Source organism: Ursus americanus, chromosome 2, assembly GCF_024610735.1.
Source record: "Ursus americanus isolate L20-20 chromosome 2, mUrsAme1.1.p, whole genome shotgun sequence".
In the NCBI taxonomy this organism is placed as follows: domain Eukaryota; kingdom Metazoa; phylum Chordata; class Mammalia; order Carnivora; family Ursidae; genus Ursus; species Ursus americanus.
Window position 1 is genome coordinate 26,222,248 of NC_142128.1, and position 12,486 is coordinate 26,234,733.

The 12,486-nt window shown below is 42.5% G+C and overlaps 1 protein-coding gene across 3 annotated transcripts in view; it reads left to right on the forward strand.

Moving 5' to 3' along the window:
- TMC7 (transmembrane channel like 7) overlaps positions 1-12,486 on the forward strand; it is a 56,137-nt gene that overhangs the window by 16,038 nt on the left and 27,613 nt on the right. For all 3 annotated transcript variants that reach the window (XM_045770908.2, XM_045770910.2, XM_087870145.1), the window contains 4 exons: positions 33-181; positions 3,333-3,500; positions 5,232-5,314; positions 9,620-9,765. In XM_045770908.2, the coding sequence (XP_045626864.1) occupies positions 33-181; positions 3,333-3,500; positions 5,232-5,314; positions 9,620-9,765 (546 nt within the window). The remainder of the gene's footprint in view (positions 1-32; positions 182-3,332; positions 3,501-5,231; positions 5,315-9,619; positions 9,766-12,486) is intronic.

Genomic DNA, 12,486 nt, shown 5'->3' on the forward strand with positions numbered 1-12,486 from the left:
CTGATCATTGTCGTGACGGTTTTTTAATGCAGGAACATTCAGGAGACCCAAATGAAGTATTTATCTGAGTGGGACCAGTGGAAACGGTATAGCAGCAAGTCTTGGAAGAGGTTCATAGGGAAGGCTCGTGAGATGACCACTCACTTGGAGCTGTGGCGGAAGGACATTCGCAGCATAGAAGGTACCATACCCCCCACTCTGCATGTGCTCCTCTGTGGAAGACTGCTATACCTGGGGGAAAGTACAGCTTTGTTTTCTCTACCATCTAGATGAAATTTAGCACTCCCTTCCATGACGAATGGGAGCAACGGCATCAGTTGGGACTAGCAGAACCTGTGTCCTTGTCACCAGGAAAATCAGATATTTTCCTGTGCCTTCCAGTTGTATTATCTTGGAATATCACTCATGCTCATCACTGCTTGGAAAGTGCAGCAGTGACTCTGCAAGTTCGGCCACTAGGTCTTCTTATTTAATGTGCTAATGAAGATGCTCATCTGTTATTCTAGCACAAATTTGGTTTTTAATAGAACCATGTGTCCATTTGTATTTGGTGCATTTTTTTTATTTTTAAGATTTTTTTTTTAAGATTATTTATTTATTTATTTATTTATTCAATAGAGACAGCCAGCGAGAGAGGGAACACAAGCAGGGGGAGTGGGAGAGGAAGAAGCAGGCTCCCAGCGGAGGAGCCTGATGTGGGGCTCGATCCCAGAACACCGGGATCACACCCTGAGCCGAAGGCAGACGCTTAACGACTAAGCCACCCAGGCGCCCCAAGATTTTTCTTTTTCAGTAATGTCTACACCCAACACAGGGCTCAAACTTACAACCCTGAGATCAAGAGTTGCATGCTCTACCAACTGAGCCAACCAGATGCCCTTGTATTTGGTGCGTTTATTTTTTTATTTTGTTTTATTTTATTTACTTTTTGCATATATGATTCTGTTTATTTTTTTCCAATTTTTTATTTAAATTCTAGTTAGTTGACATATAGTGTAATATTTGGTGCATTTAAAATGTTATTCTGCGATGGGGTTCATTAGGCTTTACCAGACTGCCAGAGGTGCCCATGGCCCTGAAAATACTGAGGATCCCTACTTTTCCATATTGGTAAGAATCGAGTTGCGGGATGGTCAGTCAGCTAAGGCTGCTGTAACAAAATATCCTACACAGCGTGGACTCAACAACAGGAATTTCTTTTCTTTTTTTTTTAAGATTTTATTTATTTATTAGAGAGTGAGAGAGAGCACGAGTGGGGGAAGGGAAGAGGGAGAGGAAGAAGCAGACGCCCCGCTGAGTGGGGACCACCCCCCCACCCTCCACCACAGGGCTTGGGATTATGACCTGAGCTGAAGGCAGACGCTTATCTGACTGCCACGCAGGTGCCCAAAAATATATTTTCTTATAGTCTGGAGACTGGGAGTTTAAGACCAGGCTGCCTTCTCACTGTGTCTTTATGTGACCTCATCTTTGTGTGCTCTTGGAGACAGAGAAGGAGAAAGAGAGTGAGAGAGAGAGAGTTCTGATGCCTCTTCTTGTAAGACCACTAAATCCCATCATGGGGACCCACTCTTAGGACCTCATCTAAACCTAATCACCTCCCAAAGGCCCCACCTCTAAATACCATCACATTAGGGGTTAGGGCTTCAGCATATGAATTTGGGGCAGAGTGCGGGGGTGGGGAGAGATACATTTCAGTCCATAGCAAGTATACAAAAACTGGAAGTTGTACCAAAATATAAAATTAGGAAAAAACATTGAAACATTTGGGTGACATAACAGAGCCAGGGAGAAAATACCTCTTAGGATGACGACATTTCTACCATAAAGCAAAAACGATTTACAAACATCTCCTCAAGGGGCACCTGGGTGGCTCAATCATTAAGTGTCTGCCTTTGGCTCAGGGCGTGATCCCGGCATTCTGGGTCAGTTCTGGGTTTGAGCCCCGCATCGGGCTCCTCCGCTGGGAGCCTGCAAAAACAAAACAAAACAAAACAAAACAAAACAAAAAACACCTCCTCAAATCCGCTTAAGTGGGAATTTTGTCAAGTTTGTAGGGAATGTGGTAAGATGAATGGAAGAAATGCTGTCATTATTACTATTTTAAGACCTACAAAATACTTGGGACGCTTGGGTGGCTCAGTTGGTTAAATGTCTGCCTTCGGCTCCGGTCCTGATCTCAGGGTTCTGGAATCGAGTCCTGAATCAGGCTCCTTGCTCAGCGGGGAGTCTGCTTCTCCCTCTGCCTCTGCAGCTCCCCCTGCTTGTGCTCTCACTTGCGCTCTCTCTCTGATAAGTAAATAAATGAAATCTTTGTTTTAAAAAAAGACCTATAAAATACTCTTGGTAACTTATTCAGCAAAGTACCTTTTTAAATTGTTGTTTTAGGGGCACCCGGGTGGCTCAGTCGTTAAGCGTCTGCCTTCAGCTCAGGGCATGATCCCAGGGTCCTGGAATCGAGCCCCACATCGGGTTCCTCCACTGGGAAGCCTGCTTCTCCCTTTCCCACTCCCCCTGCTTGTGTTCCCTCTCTTGCTGGCTGTCTCTCTATCAAATAAATAAATAAAATCTTTTAAAAAATAAATTGTTTTTTTATTGGGAGAATGTAAACACAATCACAAGGGGCTTCGTAGGCTCACTTAAAACTTAACCATCTAGTTGTACTTTTTCTGAGGTCTAAGCACAGCATCATGTTTGGAGCCAAATAATAAAACCTAGCCCCAACTGAGCTTTTACTGTGAACGCGGCATTGTGTTAAACATTTTCCTCATATTGGCTTAGTTAATACTTGTAAGAACATTCCATATAGGTATCATCTGCGTGACTCAGAGAGGCTAAAATACTTTTCCAAGTTCACTCAGCTAGGATGAGGCAGACCCAGGATTTGAAGGATTTGAAAGCCCAGGGGTTCAGCCACCATGCCCCAGCTTCCTTTCTTGTTTAGCAGTGGCCTTTCTGGAAGTTTTCATTCAGAACGTGGCTTGTGAGAATTCAGGAATGGATTCATACATTTATGGTCAGTTACAAAAGCACTACTGCAAGTCACTGGGGAAAGGGTAACCAAGTAAATGGTGTGGAGTCAATTAGATATTCATATAAGAAAAGATAAATATTGAGTCCTGCCTCACACCATTGTCAAACAGGTAATTCAAGATTGAGTGTAGATTTAGAAAGGAGAACCTTACAGCCAACAGTAGAAAAACAAAATATTTCTTCCTCCCTCCCCCACCAAGATAACTCCAACTTCAGCTTTCTGGCTGATTGGATCGCCCATGAATAGCGCCTGTGGATGAATACTCCTGGTCAGTGATGTCTGGATTTCTTTTTTTCAGGGAAATTTGGCACTGGGATTCAGTCCTATTTCTCCTTCTTGCGGTTTCTGGTGTTGCTGAATTTGGTGATATTTCTGATCATCTTTATGCTGGTTTTGCTCCCAGTCTTGCTCACCAAATACGACATCACCAACAGCACCTTTGTGCTCATTCCGTCCAAAGACACGGGTGAGTCTAAGGCCTGGTTTGCTGTGAGAATGTTCTTGTGTCTGTGTACCTATCTACAATACTTCCTTCTCTGGGAATCTTTATGTTCTAAGTTGCGGGTGCCTGCATTAGGATGGGCTCGGTTATGCTGCGGAAACAAATGACCCCATAACTCTCAGCACCTAATAACCACAAAAGGTTCTTTCTGACTCTTAGTATGTGTCCATCACTGTTTGGTGGTGGCTTTGTTCTGTATTGTCTTCACTCCGGAGCCCAAGCCGATGGAGCAGCCCCTCTCTGGACCATTGATGGTCACTATGGCCAAATTAAAAAGAGCCAATGGCAAACATACTGGCTCCTAAAGCTCCTGCCTGGAGATGACACCTGTCATTTCTGTGCATCTCATTACCCAAAGCAAGTCACTTGGCCACTCCTGATTTCAGCAAGGCATTTGGGAGGAGCACTGCAGGCTAGCACACATGATATCACCTCCTCTGGTAACTTTACTTTGAGACTTTTATCTCTGATAATGGTGACACTTAGGCCTCCACTGGTCATGTGCCAGCCGTTATGGCAAGTGCTGGACCTGTGTTTTCTTACTGAATTCTCAACATAGATCCCATCTTTTGGGCATCCTGTGTTTTCAAACGGGGAGAGTTTCTGTCATTCTACAGACATTTATTGATTCCCCTCTAGGTACCAAGCTCTGTGCTAGGGGCCAGAAGTAGGCGAACTGAGTCAGAGCCTGACTTATATGAGAATTATAAAATGGCAGAACTGGAATTGGTCTTGGAGGAACTGGTTCAGCTCCCTTCTTTAACAAAGGGAAACTAAGGCAAATCCTCGAGTTGTCCCTCCCCTGTAATTGTGACTTTGTAGGGCCTCCCGCTGTGGGCAGAGAATACTTTCTGCCCCATTGGTATTGCACTTGGCCACGTGGCTGGTTTTGTCCAGTGGAGTATTAGCTGGAAATGGCTCGTGTGGTTGGCTTGCCTATGAGAGGAGCATCACCCAGATAACCATTGCCTCAGCCTGGGCCCCAGAATGAAGTCATATGGTGCAGACCTGAGCCCAGCTGGAAGCCTGGGCTCCATCCGAGCTCAGCCTAAATCAGCTCAATGAACTCAAATTGCAGCACCATGAAGGAGGAAATAAATGTTTGGTATGTTCAGTCACTGAGACTGTGGTTCTTTGTTACACAGCAGTAGCGCACTGATACAGGGAAAGTGAATTAGGTGTTCCAGGGTAAGGTAGTGTCATTAAAATTGGTATTCAAATAATTTCTTGATTATTTATGCATATGTAAATTCATAGGTGGTTTGAATGAAGCTGCATGTTTATTTACACACATGTAGAGCTCTTGTAAAATTGGATGTGCTTACAGTGGAATCACAGTTGTATCCATCGCATCTTCCAAAACATGTACAAACACGAACCCCAAACCACAAAACACCAATACAAACAGAAAATGTGCACTGTAAGTAGACCCACATACAAAATATATACAAAAAAGACATATCTCCATAGATGTGTAGGGAGAACAGCGAGAGGAGAAAATGCAAAGCTGTACTTTGGTGTATTGGGGTTTGCACTGCAAATGGAAAACCACAAGCTCTCAACATCCTTGCATAATTACATGTGACATCTCTAAATGTATATACATGTGCATCCTGTGTACACGAATTATGATGGACGAGCTATTGAGACTGTACAACTGTTTTCCACTGATGTTCTCGTTTTTGCTTTTTACAGATGTTCAATGCACAGTATATCCAATAAGTACCTCTGGACTCATTTACTTTTATAGTTATGTCATAGACTTGCTCTCCGGCACTGTAAGTATTTGACATAATTCTGTATTTGGACCCTCAATAGGCTGAAAATAGGTTAATTTAAAGATCGGCTTCCTGAATGTCTGTGGTGAGAGCCAGGCACAAGAGTTGACTCCAGTACTAGTAAAAGAAAGGGTCTGCAGTGCCCTTATCAGCAAGGACTATAATGTTCACTCACCCGCTCCTCCTACAATATACAGGAAACGGGCTTTGTTGCCTTTAGCCACTGGCTGTTCCTTAGTCCCCGCCACCTCTGTATTGTCTTGCAACAAAATACTGAGTTCCCCCAAAGAAAGAAGTTTCTCTTTGTGGATCTCTGAACACTGCAACCTCCTTCCTTGTAGGAAAAATTGTAGGACACTTAGATGCACTTGATCGTAAACGTTCGGTAGACTATATGTGATGAAAGGAGAGTTGACCAGAGAGATTAAACGCTGGTTTGTTGGGGCACCTGGGTTGCTCACTTGGTTAAGCGTCTGAGTTTGGCTCAAGTCATGATCTCAGGGTCCTGGGATTGAGTCCCAAGTCAAGCTCCTTGATCAGCGGGGAGCCTGCCTCTCCCTCTCCCTCTGCCCCTCATCTCACTCGCTTATGCGCTCTCTCTCTCTCGTACTCTCTCTTAGATAGATAGATAGATAGATAGATAGATAGATAGATAGATAGATATCTTTAAACACTGGCTTGTCTTTGCTGAAAAGAGTTGCGCTCATGATCAAATCAGAAAGATTATTTTCCAGGGCCACTGGATGTTTGCCCTATAATGTCTCATTATTTTGAGGGAGATATCAGTGACAGCCCTGATATCAACGTGGGGCGATAAAAACAGGTTACGTGTAGTTGGGCAAGTTTTTATGGCCTGTGTGCCCAGCCTTCAGGAGAATTAAATGTGGAGACTTCTGTTTCTACATTTTTCTTCTAATAAAAATTTACTTAAATACTCAATATAAGAATATATAGTTATCATAAAAAATACAGAATTTATAGTGGAAAGTGAAAGTACCTCTCCCCAGAGGCCACTGAACCTGTAATGCTGGCTCATAGCCTTCTCAACCTTTCTCTCACACTTATTTCATATGGTCTTGCTTCATATTTTATGATATGGGTTTTTCATGGTCTAACCAGTCCCGTGTTGCTTCCATATTACCCTTTATAAACAATGCTATACTAGACATCTATGTAGTACGTATACTATTTCTGCTTTCTGTATATACTGTCTTCCCACTCTCCTAGAATTTTCCCGCTATCAAAGGAGACGTGTGAGGTGTTCAGTTATTTCCACCCTAAGCAGTCAGGAACTTTTCTGTGCTCTATTATCACATAGGGCACCTTTGGGTTTTTTTGGTTTTGTTTGGTTTTTGGTAACAGTTTTATTGAGATATAATTCACGTAGCATACAATTCACTCATTTAAAGGGTACAATCCAGTGGGTTTTTTTAGTGTATTCACAGGTAGGTGCTGTCATCGCCAGTCAATCTCAGAACAATTTCTTCACCTCAAAAAGAAATACTGTACACTTTACGTATCCCCTACCAGTCCTTCTAACCGGCCCTAAGCAACCATTAATCAACTTTCTGTCTACAAAATGCTTATTCCTGACATTTCATATACATGGAATCCTAGAATACATGATCTTTTCTCTCTGGCTTTCTTTCACTTAGCATGTTTTTAAGGTTCACCCGTGTTGTGGCATCTTACCAGTCTTTCATTCCTTGTTCTGGCCAAGTAAGATTCCATTGTGCGGGGGCGCCTGGGTGGCACAGCGGTTAAGCGTCTGCCTTCGGCTCAGGGCGTGATCCCGGCGTTATGGGATCGAGCCCCACATCAGGCTCTTCCGCTATGAGCCTGCTTCTTCCTCTCCCACTCCCCCTGCTTGTGTTCCCTCTCTCGCTGGCTGTCTCTATCTCTGTCGAATAAATAAATAAAATCTTTAAAAAAAAAAAGATTCCATTGTGCGGCTAGACTGCATTTTGTTTATCCATTCATGGTGGACATTTGGGTGATTTACAACTTTTTGGTTATTATGAATAATGCTGCTATGGACATTCATGTGTGAGCTTTTGTTGGGGACGGATCTTTTTAATTCTTCAGGGTATATACCTAGGAGTGGAATCCCTAGGTCAAATGGTGACCCTGTGTGTAACTTTTTGAGGAATTACCAGACTTTTCCAAAGTGGCTGCATCATTTTGCATTCTCACCTGCAGTGTACGAGGGTTCTGATGTCTCCACATTCTTGTCAATCTTTGGTATTTCCCTGACTTTTTGATTATAGCCACTCTAGTTTGTGTGAAGTGGAATCTCCTTGTGGTTTTGCTTTGCATTTCCCTAATGAGTAATGGTGTTGAGAATCTATCTTTTCATGTGCTTATTGAATTGTGTATCTTCTTTTAGTTTTTTAAAGATTTTATTAATTTTTTTATTGAGAGTGAGTGAGAGAAAGAGTGTGCGCATAAGCAGGGGAGGGGCAAAGGGAGAGGGAGAGAGAGAATCTCAAGCAGATTCTGCGCTGAGTGTGGAGCCCAACGTAGGGCTCGATCTCACCACGCTGAGATCATGACCTGAGCCGAAATAAAGAGTGAGCCGCCCAGGTGCCCCCATTGTGTATCTTCTTCGAATAAATGTCTATTTGGATCCTCTTTCCATTTTTTAATTGGATTATGTCTTTTTATTGTTTAGTAATAAGAATTCTTTTTTTTTTTTAAGTTTCTATTTTTAACTAATCTCTACATCCAATGTGGGGCTCGAACTTACAACCCCAAGATCAAGAGTCGCGTGTTCTACCAACTGAGCCAGCCAGGCACCCCAAGTGTTCTTCATATATTCTAGATACAAGTGCTTTATCAGATACATGATTTATAAGTATTTTCTTCTATTGTCTGGATTGTCTTTTCACTTTCTTGATAGTGCCCTTTGAAGCAAAAAAGTTTTTAATTGATGAAGTCCCGTTTATTTTTTCTTTCATTGCTTGGGCTTTTGGTGTCATATCTAAGATTCATGAACAAATTTGAAGTCATGAAGACTTTAGTCCTCTATTTTCTTCTAAGAGTTTTCTAGTTTTGGTTCTTGCATTGAAGTCTTTGATCCATAAGTTAATTTTTATATATGGGGTAAAGTAGGGGTTCAACTTTTCTTTCTTTCTTTCTTTCTTTCTTTCTTTCTTTCTTTCTTTCTTTCTTTCTTTCTTTCTTTCTTTCTTCCTTCCTTCCTTCCTTCCTTCCTTCCTTCCTTCCTTCCTTCCTTCCTTCCTTCCTTCCTTCCTTTCTTTCTTTCTTTCTTTCTTTCTTTCTTTCTTTCTTTCTTTCTTTCTTTCTTTTCTTTCTTTCTTTCTTCTATCCAGCTGTCTCAGCACCATTTCCTGAAAAAACTATTCTTTCCCTTTATAAAAATCAATTGACCATAGATGGATGGGTTCATTTTTTGCTTCAGTTCTATTCCATTGATCTACATGTCTATTCTTAAGTTAGTACAACAGTGTCCTGATTACTGTTGTTCTATGGTAAGTTTGAAATTAGGATGTGCGAGTCTCCAAACTTAATTATTCTTTTTCAGGGTTGTTTTGGCTATTCTAGAGCCCTTACAATTTAACGTTAATTTTAGGATTAGCTAGTAAATCCCTACAAAGAAGCCACCAGGGATTCTGATAGGGATGTGTTGAATCTGTAGATCAATTTGGAGATTGCCATGGATCTCCTGATCCATGAACATGGTATGTTTTCCATTTATTTAGGTCTTTAATTTTTTAAAGGATTTTGTTTGTTTATTTATTTATTTATTTATTTGAGAGAGAGAGAGAGAGAGAGAGAGAGAGTGAGCAGAGAGAGGAGCAGAGGGAGAAGGACAAGCAGACTCCATGCTGAGAACAGAACCAGATGCAGGGCTCGATCTCACAACCCTGAGATCATGCTGAAATCAAGAGTCTGACACTTAACCAACTGAGCTATCCAGGCACCCCTAGATCTTTAATTTTTTAAACAATGTTTTCTAGTCTTAGGAATGTAAAATTTACACTTCATTTGTTAAATCTGTTCCTATGTATGTTACCCTTTCTGCTGTTGTTGCACATGGAATTGTTTTCTTAATTTCATTTTTGGATCATACACCTCTGTATTTTTAATGCTCAGGTTTTATTCATGCTTTGTTCCCCAAACACTAGCTGAGCACTCCTTATGACTCTGGGATTGTTCCGGTGTCTGGGAATTTAGGGATAAACTATGACACGGGAACGTGGGTTCCTTGAGGCAGAGACTGGTCTCCTGGTTCCCTGCAGTGAACTTAACCAGTCTGAACTCATGCCTTTGGCTTTGTTTCAGGGTTTCTTAGAGGAGACCTGCCTCTTTTATGGACATTACACCATTGATGGAGTGAAATTTCAGAACTTCACCTATGATCTGCCCCTGGCTTATTTGTTAAGCACAATTGCCTACCTGGCCCTGAGCCTTCTTTGGATAGTGAAAAGGTAAAATTCATCAGGTCATTGTGTTCTTTTGAATTACCCTTGATGGCTGGGGTTTATTGGCGGGCTGTGGACTCTGGGAGCCATTGCCCAAGGAACGAGCAGAGTCCAGAGTCCCATTTCAGGAATATGGGAAGAAAAGTTCATGAGTATGTTGTAGGCTGAGGAGACCTGGAGGTAACAGAGGCAAGATGTGGGAGCTGGAGCAGCAGCCAAACTGTTATTGCACACATTTGCCAATGCTGTAATGTAACCTTATCTTTAATCTGGTGTAGTTGCTAATCAGGTCTCTATTGTGTTGTAAGTGGCAGAAACCCAACTCTGACTAACTGGGGTCAAGGGGAATTGAGAGAACTAAAAAAGGGAGGAAACTCCAAATTACAGGAAGGCTAAGAATAGGGGTATGTCTTCCAAACAACCAAAAGCAAAGGCTCCTTCGTCTCTGGTGATTCTCCTGGTGGCGGTTTCCTAAGGTCACAGGTTCAGAAATCCTTTTGAAGAGATTTATTGGCTCTTCATTCAGGTACCCAACCCTAACCCTTCAACTAAAGCCAGTGGGTCAAGATCATATGAGATCCTCGTATTTTCCGTGACAGGCGGTTCAGTGAAAGATGCCAATTCCCGAGAAATGAATAACAAGGAATGTTAATTACATTAAAAAATTTTTAATTTAAATTTTAGTTAACATATGGTGCAATATTGGTTTCAGGAGTAGAATTCAGTGATTCATCACTTTTAATTAATTTAATACTAAGAAACAACTGTTCTAAAAGGTACAACAGCCCAAACACAATAGAAGATGTGTATCTTTCTTAGATGAAGTTCTGAATAGGGACACAGGTTAGTGTGGTAGTCTCCTTCTCAGTCGTTCTGGGACCAAAGTTCAGCCATCTTCAGCATGTGGCTGAAAGGGCTGCTGTGGGGAAAAAACCGTGGAACCCTATCACATGGAAGGTGCTTATGAGCTAGGCCTGGAAGAGACGCATATCACTCACATTCCATTGGCTACTGCTTAGTCACAGACCATGGCTAACTGCAAGGGCTGCTCGGAAATGTCCCTGGCTGGCAGCTACTTCCTAGTGCCAACATTATACTATAGAAGGGGAACCACAAGTTTTTGATGGACAGCTTGCTATCTCTGCCCCAACGATGTTGCTTGGCGGGCAGGGTCATGGTTGGGCACCTCTCTTGCCCACTGTAAGAGCGTAGGTGTTATAAGCTATGGGGCTGTGAAGCTCCTTATCACAGGCATGGAAGGGATCTGGGTGTTGAGGACTGAGTTTGCCTTCCATGGAGACTAGGGTTCACCACCACAAAGAAAGCCCCAGAGCCCAGCTGGGCGCTCATACCCTGAGTCGGTATCTGTGAGATGAAAATTAAGTGATGTGTGTTCATCACCTGCTCAAATGGGCAGCATACCAATGCGAGCAAGCAGTGGCTCAATTTGAGAACAGAGAGATGCTTGGTAAAGAAATGTTGGTTGATTGGGGTCTGGCTTTGCTACTCTAGGATTATGGCAGGACAGATCCAAGTTTTAGGGGCCTGCGGTTTAGACAATTTGGAGGGGCCCTCTTTAAGATGAAGAATACAAAAATATCTTGTGTACATTTTGAAAGAATCAAAAGAGCAGGACCATATGAACACAATGCAAGAGGCTCTCCCAGGGCCTTGGAAGGGGCCCTGCAGAATAAGCTTTATTAGCCAAATAGTGAATCCACCTCCAGACCTTGCTCAGTCTCCTCACTCCAGGGCCGTGATTGCTTCCTGGGGAAGACTGGAGGGAGACCTGGCTGTGATGTAATGGGGAAAGGACTGTCCCGTGAGGAGGAAGTGCTGTAAACTGCAAAGGACATGGACTTTGGGGTCTACAGACCATGGTTCAAATGCCGCTTCATGTCTGTGAGCCTCATTTTCTTCACCTATGAGATGTGCACACCTGGAGAAGTTGGTGGGAGGATTAACTGAAGCAGGGCAGGTAAAGAGCTCAGTCCTGGGCCTGGCACCTTCCCGACTTTTTTGGAATTAAAATTATCATCATCGTCATCAACAAATCAGCCCCAGTTCTGCCCCTAACTCTCTGGACCTGGAGAAATAATTTTCCCCTTCTCTGTATCTCTACCCTCTTATCTGTAAGCTGTAGTTTTGGTTAAAATCAGAGTTTTCAACTGGTATAGGACCTCAGAATCACCATGGAGCTTTATAAAATAATATATTTCTTGACCCCATGTGAGACCTACCGAATTAAGAATCTCAGGGTCTGAAGCCACCTGGGAGTCTGCATTTTGGAAGAGCACCCCACGTGGTTCTGATATAAATATTGTGCCGTGATGTTTGGCATAATGACTGATCACCATAATTCCTTACACTTCTGTTGTCTTCGCAACTCACTAGCACATCCTAAAAAGATATCCTGTTGCAACTACCACAGCATGTGGCATTTGATGTGTTCATATCATCCAAAGCTGGGGTGTCTTTTTTCCAGGAAAGCATTTCAGTGAATTAAAATTACAAAGTGTGCATCAACATGGCATCTGACCTGAACAGGTGGTCACTAAATATTTGGTTATTTTACTATTAAGTCATTTATTCATTTATCCATCAGCTGGATAGTGGTCATATTACAGTCCAGGCATTCCAGATACAAATGTGGCAAGACAGCCCACGTACTTGCCCTCAAGGAATTTAAAATGTAATCAGGTTAATGATTGCAGATTAGGGTAATTG